Source organism: Bison bison, unplaced genomic scaffold (genome assembly GCF_000754665.1).
Source record: "Bison bison bison isolate TAMUID 2011002044 unplaced genomic scaffold, Bison_UMD1.0 scf7180017864299, whole genome shotgun sequence".
NCBI lineage: Eukaryota > Metazoa > Chordata > Mammalia > Artiodactyla > Bovidae > Bison > Bison bison.
Genome location: NW_011494871.1, coordinates 4,904,479 through 4,917,442, shown reverse-complemented (window position 1 = coordinate 4,917,442; position 12,964 = coordinate 4,904,479). Strand labels below are relative to the sequence as shown.

The following is a 12,964-nucleotide window of genomic DNA, read 5'->3' as shown; positions in this document are numbered from 1 at the left end:
TGGGATTCCCCAGGCAAGAATACTGGAGTGGGTTGCTATTTCCTTCTCCAGGAGATCTTCCCGACCCAGGGATCAAACCTGCATCTCCTGCACTGACAGGCAGATTCTTTACCCCTGAGCCACCAGGGAAGCCTATGAAAAATGCCTGTTGAAAGAACTGTGCCATTTAATGAAATCACAGAGTTTTACGGTTAAGAGATCTTTGAGAAACTTGGAGAAACTGAGAAATCAATGACTTAGTCAAGTTCACGGCATACAGTGGCAGAGCCAGGGTGAGCCTTCTCGCCTGACTCTTGGTTCTGTATGTAATTGAGTGATATCTAGGCGTTGAGTCTGTCTCTAAAGTTTAAAAAAAATTATTTTTAAGTTTATACCTTTTGTTTGTGAGTTTTGTGCCTTAATCTTTCCCAGAGGAAAGAACCTTGATAATCTTGATTTCACTATAGCTTATGAAAGGGACAACTGGTGTGACCATTTATATAACTAATAAGAACTCCACATGAGGCCACAATGGGAAAGTCTATTTTTGTTTTTATCTGGAGAAGTGATCTAGTTGATCTGACTTACAATGACCCTTGTATTGCGATGGAGCCTCATGGAGAACTCTGAAAAAACATCTCAGATGGAATCAGCCCGTGCTTCTGGGTTAATACTTAAGTCACAGTAGCAATCAGCATCCATGTGGGTACATTAAATCATCACTTGTCTTCCTTCCCTCAGCTTGCTTCTTCCTCTTTGCCGATCAACAAAGCAGTGTTTCCCAATCTAAAATTCCCCCACTGGGCTTTACTAAGTCAGTGTCTAAATGTTTTAAGTGGCTGTTGAGGAATCCAGGGCTCTAGATGTCTAAACTGGAGCACACATCCATACGTGGCAATGTTAACGTGTTATCTAAGAGGTGGTATGAAATAACTTACTAATCATGCACTTAACCACAGGTTAAAAGACGGGTCACTGGCCACTGAGAAGTCTGCCCGCTATCTGATTCGTGGCTATTCATTGATTATCAAAGATGTGACTCCCGAAGATGCAGGGGACTACACAGTCTTGCTGGGCATAAAGCAGGCAAATGTGTTCAAAAACTTCACTGTCACTCTGATTGTCAATGGTGAGTTCACCGTTCAGACTTTTCAAACGTTCTTTTGGTTCTGGTGGAGGTGACATTAGTGACCATTTGTGTCAAAAGCCAGTAAATAAAATAGATAATGGATGAGAACCTGCTGTCTGTAATAGGGAACCCTATTTGGTGCTCTGTGCTGACCTAAATGGGCAGGAAATCCAGAAAAGGGGGGATATATATATACATATAGCTGATTCACTTTGCTGTACAGTAAAAACTAACACAACACTGTAAAGCAACTGTACTCTAATAAAAATTGATTTTTAAAGTCAGTATAACAAAGAAAATTAAAATTTTTTCAATTGTTTTAAAAACCATTATGCCCCCATCCCAACTATTTCATGGTTGCTTCTTATCTCCCATAGCAATGTGATTTTTTTTTTTATCATTGTGATCAGAACGTACGTACCATGGAATCAAGTTTTTACATGCTCTCAAAACATACCTATTGCTTTTCAATTGACATTATGATGACAGTTACACAGGTTTGGTTTTCATCCACATGTTTGTCTCCTTGACATCAGAACCAGTGAGAATGTGGTCCTTGGTGTTGTGGTCCAGTCATTGGACCAGTTCTCAACCTCTGTCCTGTTCTCTCCTTTCAGTGAAACCCCAGATTTACGAAAGGGCTGTATCATCATTCCCGGATCCGATCTTGTACCCACTGGGCAGCAGACAGATCCTGACCTGCACCATTTATGGAGTCCCCACACCTGCTATCACGTGGTTCTGGCACCCCTGTAACCATAATCACTCCAATGCAAGGTAGGCACAGTTTGTTTCTCAAATAACTTTCGAATGCTCTTCAACATCTGGACTCCAGGGTCTTTCACGGCCACAGATGGGAGTTGGCACTTGGGACGTGCAGTCCACAGCAGGCGAGGCTTCCCCTGCCCTGGGAAAAGGTAGGCAGTCTACCTACACTTCTTCCTTACCATGGCTAACCGTGTCATAATTCCAATAGTTCTAGACTAGGAGCACAGGGACAGAATGAGGGTCCCCCTCTGAGCCACTCTTTGGAACTCGGGTTGGAACTCCCATCTCTTGTTTTCCAGCCGGGCACCCCCAGACTTCGGCTCCATTACTACATCAGTTACTGGTCCCCCCATTTAGCACTCCAAAAGCATTGAGCATGACATCAGATCTTCCCACCACTGGTGATCATTGCCTTGCCTAGGCTCTGTGTGTGCTCTTACACTCGTTGGACATGACCTTCCACATGCTTTCTCCCCCCTAAGAGGTCCATCTTTATCTTCCCAAGCTCATCAGTGGGGTCACCTTCTCCACGAACCTTCCTGACTTTCTCAGACTCTCTTCTCCCTCCTCAGCATGAACAGCCCTTTGCTGACAGCTCTGTCACATCACAAGGTGTGGGTACACTCGTCTTCTCTGAGCTATGAGCTGATTCAGCATCCTGTCTGAATACACAGATGCTCGGGGTGTATTTGCCCTCTCTCAGCCGTGCAGTGTTTCCTTGCTTCCTGTTGATGACCGAGCCCTGTTTGCTGTTTTCCATTACTGTTTAGTCTGGAGGATTGACACATGATCGTTCATAGGAGCGAGTTTGAAGGTACACAGATAGAATTGATGGGTGCAGTAGTCAGATAGTAGTGAGACTGCACAACGATTAGCTTAAGGCCAGAATGTTTTCTTTATTGCTTTTCGTCCCACTTGTAGAGTGCTTGGGAGAGTTGCTATTATTTTTTTTTGATTAGCTTGATAAAAAAATAAACACGATATAATTCTAGCATGAAAAGAAGAGGCTGCTTGGTTTTCTAGATACTTCCTGCAATTTCAGCCTGTCTTCATCTCGTGTTTTAATCTTTTAAGGCATATTATCCTGATTGTGAAAGTTCCTGGGTGAGTGTGTAATTCCTGAGAAGTGACTGTTTTCACACATCTGATTTCTCATATGGGTGAATCCTTTGCTAAGAATAGAAATATGAGAACTCACAGATCTGGAATACCTTCTCTACCACTGTGATTATTCAACCCCAAAGAAAGTAAAATATACTGAGATTTTATTATTTTGCTGATTTGGAAATAGACATCCATATTTATGGACTCTTTAAGGCCTGGATGTTTGTGCTAACCTAAATTACAACTGGGGCTTCCCAGGTAGCTTAGTGGTAAAGAATCTGCCTGCCGGTGCAGATGTCTCAGGTTTGATCCCTGGGTCGGGAAGATCCCCTGGAGAAGGAAATGGCAACCCACTCAGGTATTTTTACCTGGGAAATCCCATGCACAGAGGAGCCTGGGGGGCTACAGTCCATAGAGTTGCCAAGAGTTGGACACAACTTAGCAACTAAACAATAATTACTTGCAAATGCATTTAGAATAACTAACTTAAGCTTTTAGGTTTGGATAAAGGTATAGAGTTGAATTTTTATAGAATAACATAGCCTTTTAAGAATATTCTTATTGTGATTTGACAATAGAGAATCTAAAATTTCATTTCTATTCAGGATTAGAGCTAATGGCTATGTTAGAAAATAAGAATTATGAGTGACAGAACACAATATTATAAAGTTAAGTTTGAATAATGCTAATAAAATGTGGTTTGGGGAATTAGGTCAGCTGAAGTGAAACTTTATAAACATTACCTTTTTTCCTGATTTCTCTGTGGTAAGGAGGATCCTTCTCCCATTTTACGAAGTATGCTTGCCAAGGCCTAGAAAGATATCTTATTCCTCTTGGAACTCTCTCAAAGATTGAGAGCAGTACCTTAAATCTTCTGTAAATGTTTGTTGGCCGTCTGACGTATTCTCTTAATGCTAAAGGCTTTCTTTTCTTTCTTTGTTCCTATCACAAGACAGATCACAAATGAAAGTTTTCACTCTTTCAGTGATGATTCACTTACAAATAAATTGTTGCTTGAAATGCAGAAGATGTGTGTGTCCTTAAGAGTTTCTCATTTTTTAAGTCAGTAGACTGAGTAGCTTACCTGTGTCAGGTCCAACTTTGATGCTTGATGGTTGAATCAGTACATTTAATGTAGAGATATTTCAGAAAGATACATGGGACCTTTGTACACTAGAGAGCAAATAGAAAAACTTGATTTCACCCTGCAGAGAGATCAGAGCTCACACTGACAGACAAGCCCTCTTTTACTACTAAAATTTTTCAAATATGACTTTCTATGAACTATTTTTATATACTTAGATTCACTGGCAGGCAGGAATTTTAGATAGTGACGTTTGAATAATGGATGTTCTAGTGCATGGATTGTAAAAATCTTACTTATTCTGGGTTACTCAGTACATATTTGCAGAATGTTGTCTGTGCATCTTTGTCAAAAGAGATTACGTGATTAATATATACATATTACTCTTGAATATGTAGAATAATTCTTGGTATTTAATTTTTAGGTTCTAGTTAAGAGATATATCTATCTATGGACCACACCAAAGCATTAGTTTTGAGGTTAGAATGTGTTTAAGTAGCTCAAAACTATTCATTGGTTTAAAGTGGCCAACTGGTTAATGAGTCTAAAGTAAAGAGATTCAGACTTACTGTATAGTTTCCTGGAGTCCAATAAATATATTTTTAAAAATGATCAGAACTGTTCAAGTAGTTCATCTTTGTGAATACTAAGAGCCTTAAATAAATTTAACAAAAATTGCCTCCTTTAAAAACAATGTGCTAAGCTGCTAAGCTATGCTCAAACTGAATGACATTGTGGTTGTTGATTCACCTAGAATTTGTCCTAAGACATTAAGGATAGGGGAAAGGTAGTTACTTTTAAGCTCACATACATCATGAGCTGAGGGAAAATACAGTAGAATCTTCCCCACCTTTTAATTCTCTGCATATCTGGATAGTAAAGTAGTAGAAGCAGCAGACTGTTTTGAATTTTTAAAAACATTGTTATTATTGTGTGTGTGTTTAGTCGCTAAATTGTGTCTGACTCTTTGCAACCCAGTGGACTGTAACCCCCAGGCTCCCTGGTCCATGGAATTTTCCAGGCAAGAATATTAGAGTGGTTAGCCATTTCCTTCTCCAGGGGATCTTCCCAACCCAGGGATCGAACCCATGGCTCGGGCCACATCTCCTTCATTGCAGGCAGATTTTTCTACTATAATATCAAATGAGGTGGAATGTGGGATTTCTTTCACCTCCAGCAACTGGCAGAGACTTCTAAATCGATTGTCCTAACTTGCCCCATGTCGGCCTAAGCATTAACCAGGGAGCACACAGAAGGGTGGTGAGCTTATAGTGCTTTTCACATGTGTAGTTTACAGCTTCTGTTCGTATGAAATAGGGGTGATTACATACACTTCATAGGGAGTATATAAGGCTCAGATAAGGCAGTGTGTTTGAGAAAGGTACAGAGTGCCATGGAATCTTGCAAGGTTGTAATTATTGCTTGCATTAGGGTAAATGTCTCCATGTAAGGCTCCAAAACTTTCAAGGAACTTGGAAAACATTGTTCTCCCCACTGCAAAGCTAGTTTCACAACTGTGAGAACTTTTACCTAATATTTCTGAGAAACGAGCGCTAAGACTGTGGAAAGTAAAATGTCATTTTGCCGTGCTTTAGAAATGGAGATCTAGTAGGGCTGGGTTGTGGAATCAAGGAAAACAGAATTTATGATTTTTCAGAAGCAGGGAAGAAGAAGAAGGCAAGATAGATGAGCTAGGCAAAAGTAAGAATGAACGCAAGTGTATAACGGGGGAGCTGGGGCCAGCCCCATTCATTGTTTCCAGTCATGGGAGGAAGTGGTTCTGACTTGCGCGTTGGCTGAAGCTGGGGTGGGGTACACTGGAATGTAAGAGAGCTGACTCCTGCCAGATTTTTAGAACTTCACCCCCACACACACACCCTCCAACCTGGGTTGTGAAGAACTAAGTAGAACTATGAACTACCCACGAGGTGAGCTGGTTGCAATCTCATGGTCCTTGGTGAGCTCTGTCACAGTGCTGGTCCAGTCTCATAGAAAAATTGCTCAGGTAAGGTCGCCTGCTCCATGGAGGATGCTCTGTAAAGGAACAATATGGGGCTGTTTGGAAGGGGCCCCTCTTTGGGGAATGGGGAGGATGAATTTGAGGAAGCCAGGAGAAATTGGGGAAGGGCAATCTGGTTCTTTTCAGTCTTGGGTGTTCATTGGAAGGACTGATGCTGAAACTCCAATACCTGGGCCACCTCATGCGAAGAGTTGACTCATTGGAAAAGACTCTGATGCTGGGAAGGATCGCGGGCAGGAGGAGAAGGGGACGACAGAGGATGGGATGGCTGGATGGCATCACCGACTCGATGGACGTGAGTTTGAGTAAACTCTTGGAGTCGGTGATGGACAGGGAGGCCTGGCGTGCTGTGATTCATGGGATCGCAGAGTCAGACACGACTGAGTGACTGAACTGAATCTGGTTCTTTAATGTAAGGAGGTTCAAGGCTAGCAGCCTTTAAGGATGGCGGTTTGGGTTTTAGAACACACATTCTTTAGACAAGAGGCTACTGTAATTCTCCCCTTCTCAGCATCACAAATTATCATCAACAACACTAATAGATTACAACAGAGTTGCAACACATCTGTGTCATCATGCTTTGATGGAAAATGTTAGGTATATTGGGTTCTTGCGAAAGTCTCATTTCCTTCACCAGCTATCTGTGACCCATAAAAATCTGTAGAGAGAAATCTGATACACTGTGTTGACATTGCCTATATCTTACAATACATTGTGCACATGGTCCGTATTCAGCCTAAATAGCCTTACTGCATCTACTGATTGAGCAAAACAAAGATACATACATTTTGTGTTTAGAATTTAATGATGTAAAGTCAAACCCACTGGGTGATTATGTATCCTCTCTATATACGTACCTGCAGCATCTCTTTTCCACAGTCTTGGGCATGGAGACCTGGGAATGAAGGAAGTGGGTTCTATTCTTGGCCCTGTCCCTGACTTCTGTGTGACCTTGGCCAGTTATTTAATCTGGGCTCCAGTTTCCCCTTCTGTGAATGTTAACTGTCCTGCTTCCCCTTTCCTATAATACCCAGTGAGTTAACGAGTGAAATGAGACAACCACTTAAAATGACGTTTTCTTCTTTCTGAAGAGCTTGAAATAATTTCCTAGTGGTTGCACACTATTTCCCTTCCACTTCTTACAAATTATAAAGCCCCTGGACCTCAGGATTAACTCTGAAGGTCAGGGCCAAATGAACAACAACAACAACAACAAAAACTTAGGAATGCAGAGCGGTTGTTAAGAGAAGTCTTACATGTAATGGTGTATGCTGTGGTGCAGAACTGACTTTAATTATAATGTCGATAATCACTCATTAAGGAAGAAAATGTAGCAGCTCCTCCACTGCTGCTGTTTTCCCCTGCAGCCCCGTCCAGCCCATTCAGACCGGCGTTCTTTGCCCGGTTAGTCCTAAAACCGTGCTTGCTCCGTGTGGTCTGCCAGCGCAGTCTTTCAGAACATGCAGTGTAACTGGATTCTCACCTCGTGGAAGGTGACATGGGTGGAGTACTCTTTATTGCTTTCTTAGTTAAAATGATGGATTTGCTAAGAAAACCTAATAGACATCCATGAAATCTCAAGGAACTACTTCCAAAGGTTTAAAGCAAATCAGATTTGGAGTCTCAAATAATTCTGTGTTTAGGTGTTTGATAGAAAATATTGGGTTGGCCAAAAAGTTTGCTTGGGTCTTCCATAAGATATTATGGAAAAATCTAAACTTTTAAAAAATTTATTTTAAAATTGGAGGATAATTACTTTACAATACTGTGCTGGTTTCCACCATACATGAGTATAAATCAACCATAGGTATATATGTGTCCCCACCATCCTGAATCCCCCTCCCACCTCCCTCCCCACCCTACCCATCCAGGTCCAAACAAACATTTTGCCCAGCCCAAAAATGTTCCCTGTAACACAGCATTGTTCAGATGGCAAAGAATCTGCCTGAAATGAGGGAGCCCCGGGTTTGATCCCTGGGTTGGGAAGATCCCCTGAAGAAGGGCATGGCAACCCACTCCAATATTCTTGCCTAGAAAATCCTATGGACAGAGGAGCCTGGTGGGCTACAGTCCATGGGGGTCGCAAAGTGTTGGACACAACTGAACAATTGACACACACGACATTGTAAATCAACTCTACTTCAATTTTTCAAAAAAGAAAGGGAATTATATTCCCTGCTACACGGTTTGACATTCCATTTCTGAAACACTCTTGCAGGGACAGTGGGGGGGAGTGTTTTGTGGGGGAGGGGAGACGGGGTTGGCCTACAAAATACGGAGGCAGAGGCCTCTAGGAACTCTGAGAAGTTGCCTAATTGCATTTCTCTATTGTTTACATCGCCAAATTGGCAGAGAAAGGAAGGCCTGAATCATTAAGGATGTCTTAGGTCTAGATCATTTGGGAGAAGCAGTTTTGTGCACCAGTGGGGTATGTAAAATTAACAGGGCAAAAACAAAACAATCATTAATGGTAGTTAATGAGAAATATATTCAAGGACCCAAATTTAATTGACTACCAGCATGGCTGTCTATTCTTTTTATGCTGAAACAATTTTATGTCCCGTATCTGATTTTTCTAGCTAGAAAATACAAGTTTTACCAGTTTAAGCACTGCAAAAGCCAACCTCTCCTGCGGCTAGATGTAGGTCAATGTCAGAGAGAAGCTGTAATTTAAGATGACCTCGTCTTTTGGAAATTTGATCACATACTTCACGCTTTAATATTTATCACACTGCCTCTAAGTATACAATTTGTACCCACGTCTCTTGTGGGTATACCTAGGCAGACTCAAATCAGACAGGCTCCAGAGAATTTTAACTTGGCACACGCAAAACCTCAAATGAATACAAAGACTTAAAAGATGACCACTTCACCCAAGCCCACCTGAATAGGACTTTGAGCTTTAACAACAGCAGCGTAAATCTGGCCGCCCCCAAGAAGCTTTCATCACAAACCAGAAGTGGCTGCTCACTTGGGAAACGTCTTGCTTCTGTTATATAATGATGGGATAAGGAAGTCCTCGCCGCCCGTGTGAGTCTTCCAACAACAGCCCTTATTAATATTTCATGCAGAGATCTCAACAGAGCGAGCTCATTCGCCAATGCCTTTTTGCCGCTTTCCTACGCTTTGTGAGATTTTCCTCATTCCCCACTCTTCCTAGGAATACAGGCAGTCCAATGAATAATTGTTGCTAATGAATTAACTGTCTCCTGTAATTCCTATCAAACGTTCCATTGTGTGTTTAAATTGAACCAAAAGGCTGAGTCATAGGAAGTCTTGCTGGGTGATTTTGAGAGGGATCTTTTGAGCAAAGTTCAATGTTAGCTTCCCTGGAGTAGGAAGACCAAAAGGTGGCAACCCACAATTTGGGGAGATTCCTCCAGAACGTTGGCAGAACCGCCCAATTGTCTTTAGCCCATGTTCACAGTTGTTTTTTTTTTAATTGAATGGGCATTTTCATGACCAAATCTAGAAACTCCTATCCTGACACAAGATCCTGAGATAACATGTAAACAAATCCCTTGTAAAACATACACCTTTCCTTGGAAAGGCACATCTTAGTTATGTATCCATGGGCTGGAGAGACTGTATCTTGAAACATGGGCCTTGGTCTGCGGTTCTCATGTATTGGGTTAGGCCAATACATCTTTCCATAAGATATTATGGAAAAAGCCCGATGAACCTTTTGGCCAACCTGATAAACTTCACTGCCCTTTTAAGTGAAAAAGCAGAACCTGGTGGACTGGACTAGAAGGAAGCGTGTGATCGATTTAGACTGGGGTCCAGGTGGTACTTCCTAATGAGCTTCAATAGTCACTTCTTCATACCGTCTCTAGAATACTCATGGGATGTTTTGTCACCTTGAATGCAGTTGACTACTTCATGATGATAGCTGTAAGAGACTGAACCAATGATCCTTTCTAGGGCCAAAGTTGTGTGCGTTCCATTCCATACACTACCCCTAATCTGTGCAACAATTCTACATGATGGCCACAATTTCCCCATAAGGAAACTGAAGCTCAGAATTTTCTCTCTCAGGTGTTTTCAGATCTGGGATAGAAGAGGCTACGTAGGTTGTCATTTCAGAAGGTTACTGTTAGTGAGCCACGGTGGATCACTGTGGGTTCCTAGAGGAAGGAGCAGAAGTCCTCGAGGGGACAGGTTTGGGAGAGCATTGGCCTCACTTTTTGGGTTTACTCTTGTCACCAGCGATCTCAGATTCCACTGGTTGGGTTAAAGTTGAACTGGGGTTGGGGAGGAAAGAAGAAAGAACTTAGCAGCTGTTGGGGGAATCTGACTCCAATCTCACAATCTCTTTGGGAACTAAGGATGATGTGAATGAAGCTGGTTCAGGCCCCAAACCTGCAGAGGGAGTAGATAGACCCTTTGAGGGGGTAGAGACCCCACGGGGACAAGCGAGCCTGTATAGGACCAACCTCAGGAGGACAGCAAATCAAACAGTGGACTGATGCTCCACGAATAGTGCTGCCGTCTCTGTGGCTTTCCCACCACGCAGGCCTGTTTCCTCTCCTACAGGGAAGTCCCATTCCCTCCCATTCGTGGTTCGGGATTCATTTTCTGGGTCAGGATTCAGCAAACACTCAACCCTCAGCCCGCCTCACGAAGCTCATGGAAGATTGATAAAAGGAGATGAAGGAGAATGCATAAGGGTTTACAGCTGATGGAAGGGGACATGGAGGTGCGGGCCTCAGCCTCGACACGCCTGGGTCTAGTCACTGTGAGTGATTCATTCACGTAGAATTTAAGACATTCTAAATATCATATGATATTGTGGACTCTTAAAAAATGGTATAAATGAACTTATTTACAAAACAGAAATAGAGTCACAGATGTAGAAAACAAACCTATGGTTACCAGTGGGGAAAGGACAGAGGAGGGATAAATTGGGAGATTGAGACTTACGTATAAACATTAGTGTATATAAAATAGATAATGACCTGCTGTATAGCACAGGGAACTCTACTCAATACTCTAATGAACTATGTGGGAAAAGAATCTAAAAAAGAGTGGATATGTGGATATGTATAGCCGATTCACTTTGCTGTACAGCAGAAACTAACACACTGTAAATCAACTATCCTTCAAAAAAATTTTTAAGAACTTAAGATATTTTAGAGATTAAAGAGAGCTTGTTTTATAGATGAGAAACTGAAGCTCACAGATAATTATTCTTCCCCTCATAGCTAGATGATGGCAAGCCCGGGACTAGACCCAAGTCTCAAATTTCTGTCTGCTTATTATTCCGGTTTATTCTTTTTTAGATTATGAAAGTATGGTAGCACATTTACAGGAGAGTTGGAAAATACAGAACAAAGTTAAATACATTACGATTATTTTTTAGGTAGATAAGATTGTAGTTTCAATATCAGACTCTCAAAAATTAATAGACAGAAAAGCAAAGGATACAGTAGACCTGAGAAGCACTATGAACCAATTCAACATAATTAAGATTTATATAATTTTAACACAACAGCAGGATACAAGTTCTATTCAAGTTCCCATAGGTATAAAACAGGAGACACTGGTGCATATTCAGGGACATAAATCAAGGTGCAGAAATGTCATGGTCTGAAGGTATTGAAATCATACAGAGTCTGTTCTCTTATCCCTGTGGAATTGTTAGAAATCACTATCAAAAGATGTTTGAAAGTAACCCACGTATTTTCAAGTGCAATGTGACATTTACCAAGAGAGATTCTTTGACTTAGCCATTGAAAGCCTCGATAAAATTAAAAGACTGAAAAAAACACTGCAGGTGATTGCAGAAAAGAAAGCATTTAAATGAGAAATTAATATCAAAGATACTTCAGAAACCCTATGTATTTGGAAATGAACTGTCCACTTTTAAATGATGAGTGTATCTAAGAAGCCATAACAAGGAAAATTAGAAAGTATTTGCAATTCCTGTTATTCTTATTTTCACTACAACATTGTATTGCATCCTGCTGAAAGGTGTTTATCATGCCCAGTCGTGTCTGACTCTGTGTGACCCCATGGACTGTAGCCCGCCATGCTCCTCTGTCCATGGGATTTCCCAGGCAAAAATCCTGGAGTGAGGTGCCATTTCCTCCTCCAGGGAGGTGCTTCCACTCTGGTTGACTAAACAAACCCACGTGGTTTCAATGGACGGCAGTTAAGAGGAACACCATGGTGAGGCAGGGGAGGAGATCTGGGTCCTAAGGTGATGGGAAGTCCTGGGGGGATCAGATGGGAAGGGAGAGGACAGATCTGATAGAGGGACTCAGGGGAATGACAGGGAGGGGTTGAAGAGGAGATGCTTAGAGAGTCATTGGCTGGCTTACCAGGACGAGGTAAAATGAAAACCAAATCTGGGAAGGGAGGTTTGGACCCAACCTAGGACTTCTTGAATGGAGGCTAAAAACTTTGCCAGCCAGTCATTCTGCTCCAGCTCGCCTTCCCTGGCCACCACCCAGGCGTCCTGCTCTCTGGTTACCCCCCACCCCCATGGCACTTACAGAATGATGGGCTTGTACAGACTCAGTGTGGGGGTGGGAGGGTGTCTTACTCCCGTCCTTAGCCCACGTTATGCGCGTTATGGCTCCAAAGCTCGCCTTCCATGTCTGAAGATCAAAGTCTTAGGTTTGCACTCAGGCCTTTTAAAAAGTTGTGTGGCTGCTTATTATCCCTTTTTCTTAGGCCTTTCATGTTCTACATGCCTTGTCCTCTTCACTGAAAACATGTGAGATAATCAGAGATTGTTACCTCATTGAGAAATCCTCTTTTTGTGAGTGTGAAAAAGTTACTGGATAAGTGAGGTGAGGAAAAGAGAAATGGTATTTAGACTCTACTTACAGCCAAATGAAAGATTATGGCCAGTAGACTGTATGGCCTGGGGTTG

At 42.0% G+C, this 12,964-nt stretch overlaps 1 protein-coding gene across 1 annotated transcript in view; it reads left to right on the top strand.

Annotated features, from left to right (window-relative positions):
- FLT1 (fms-related tyrosine kinase 1) overlaps positions 1-12,964 on the top strand; it is a 174,945-nt gene that overhangs the window by 42,327 nt on the left and 119,654 nt on the right. Inside the window, exons 8-9 of the mRNA XM_010851233.1 lie at positions 939-1,108; positions 1,726-1,885. Of these exons, the coding sequence (XP_010849535.1) occupies positions 939-1,108; positions 1,726-1,885 (330 nt within the window). The remainder of the gene's footprint in view (positions 1-938; positions 1,109-1,725; positions 1,886-12,964) is intronic.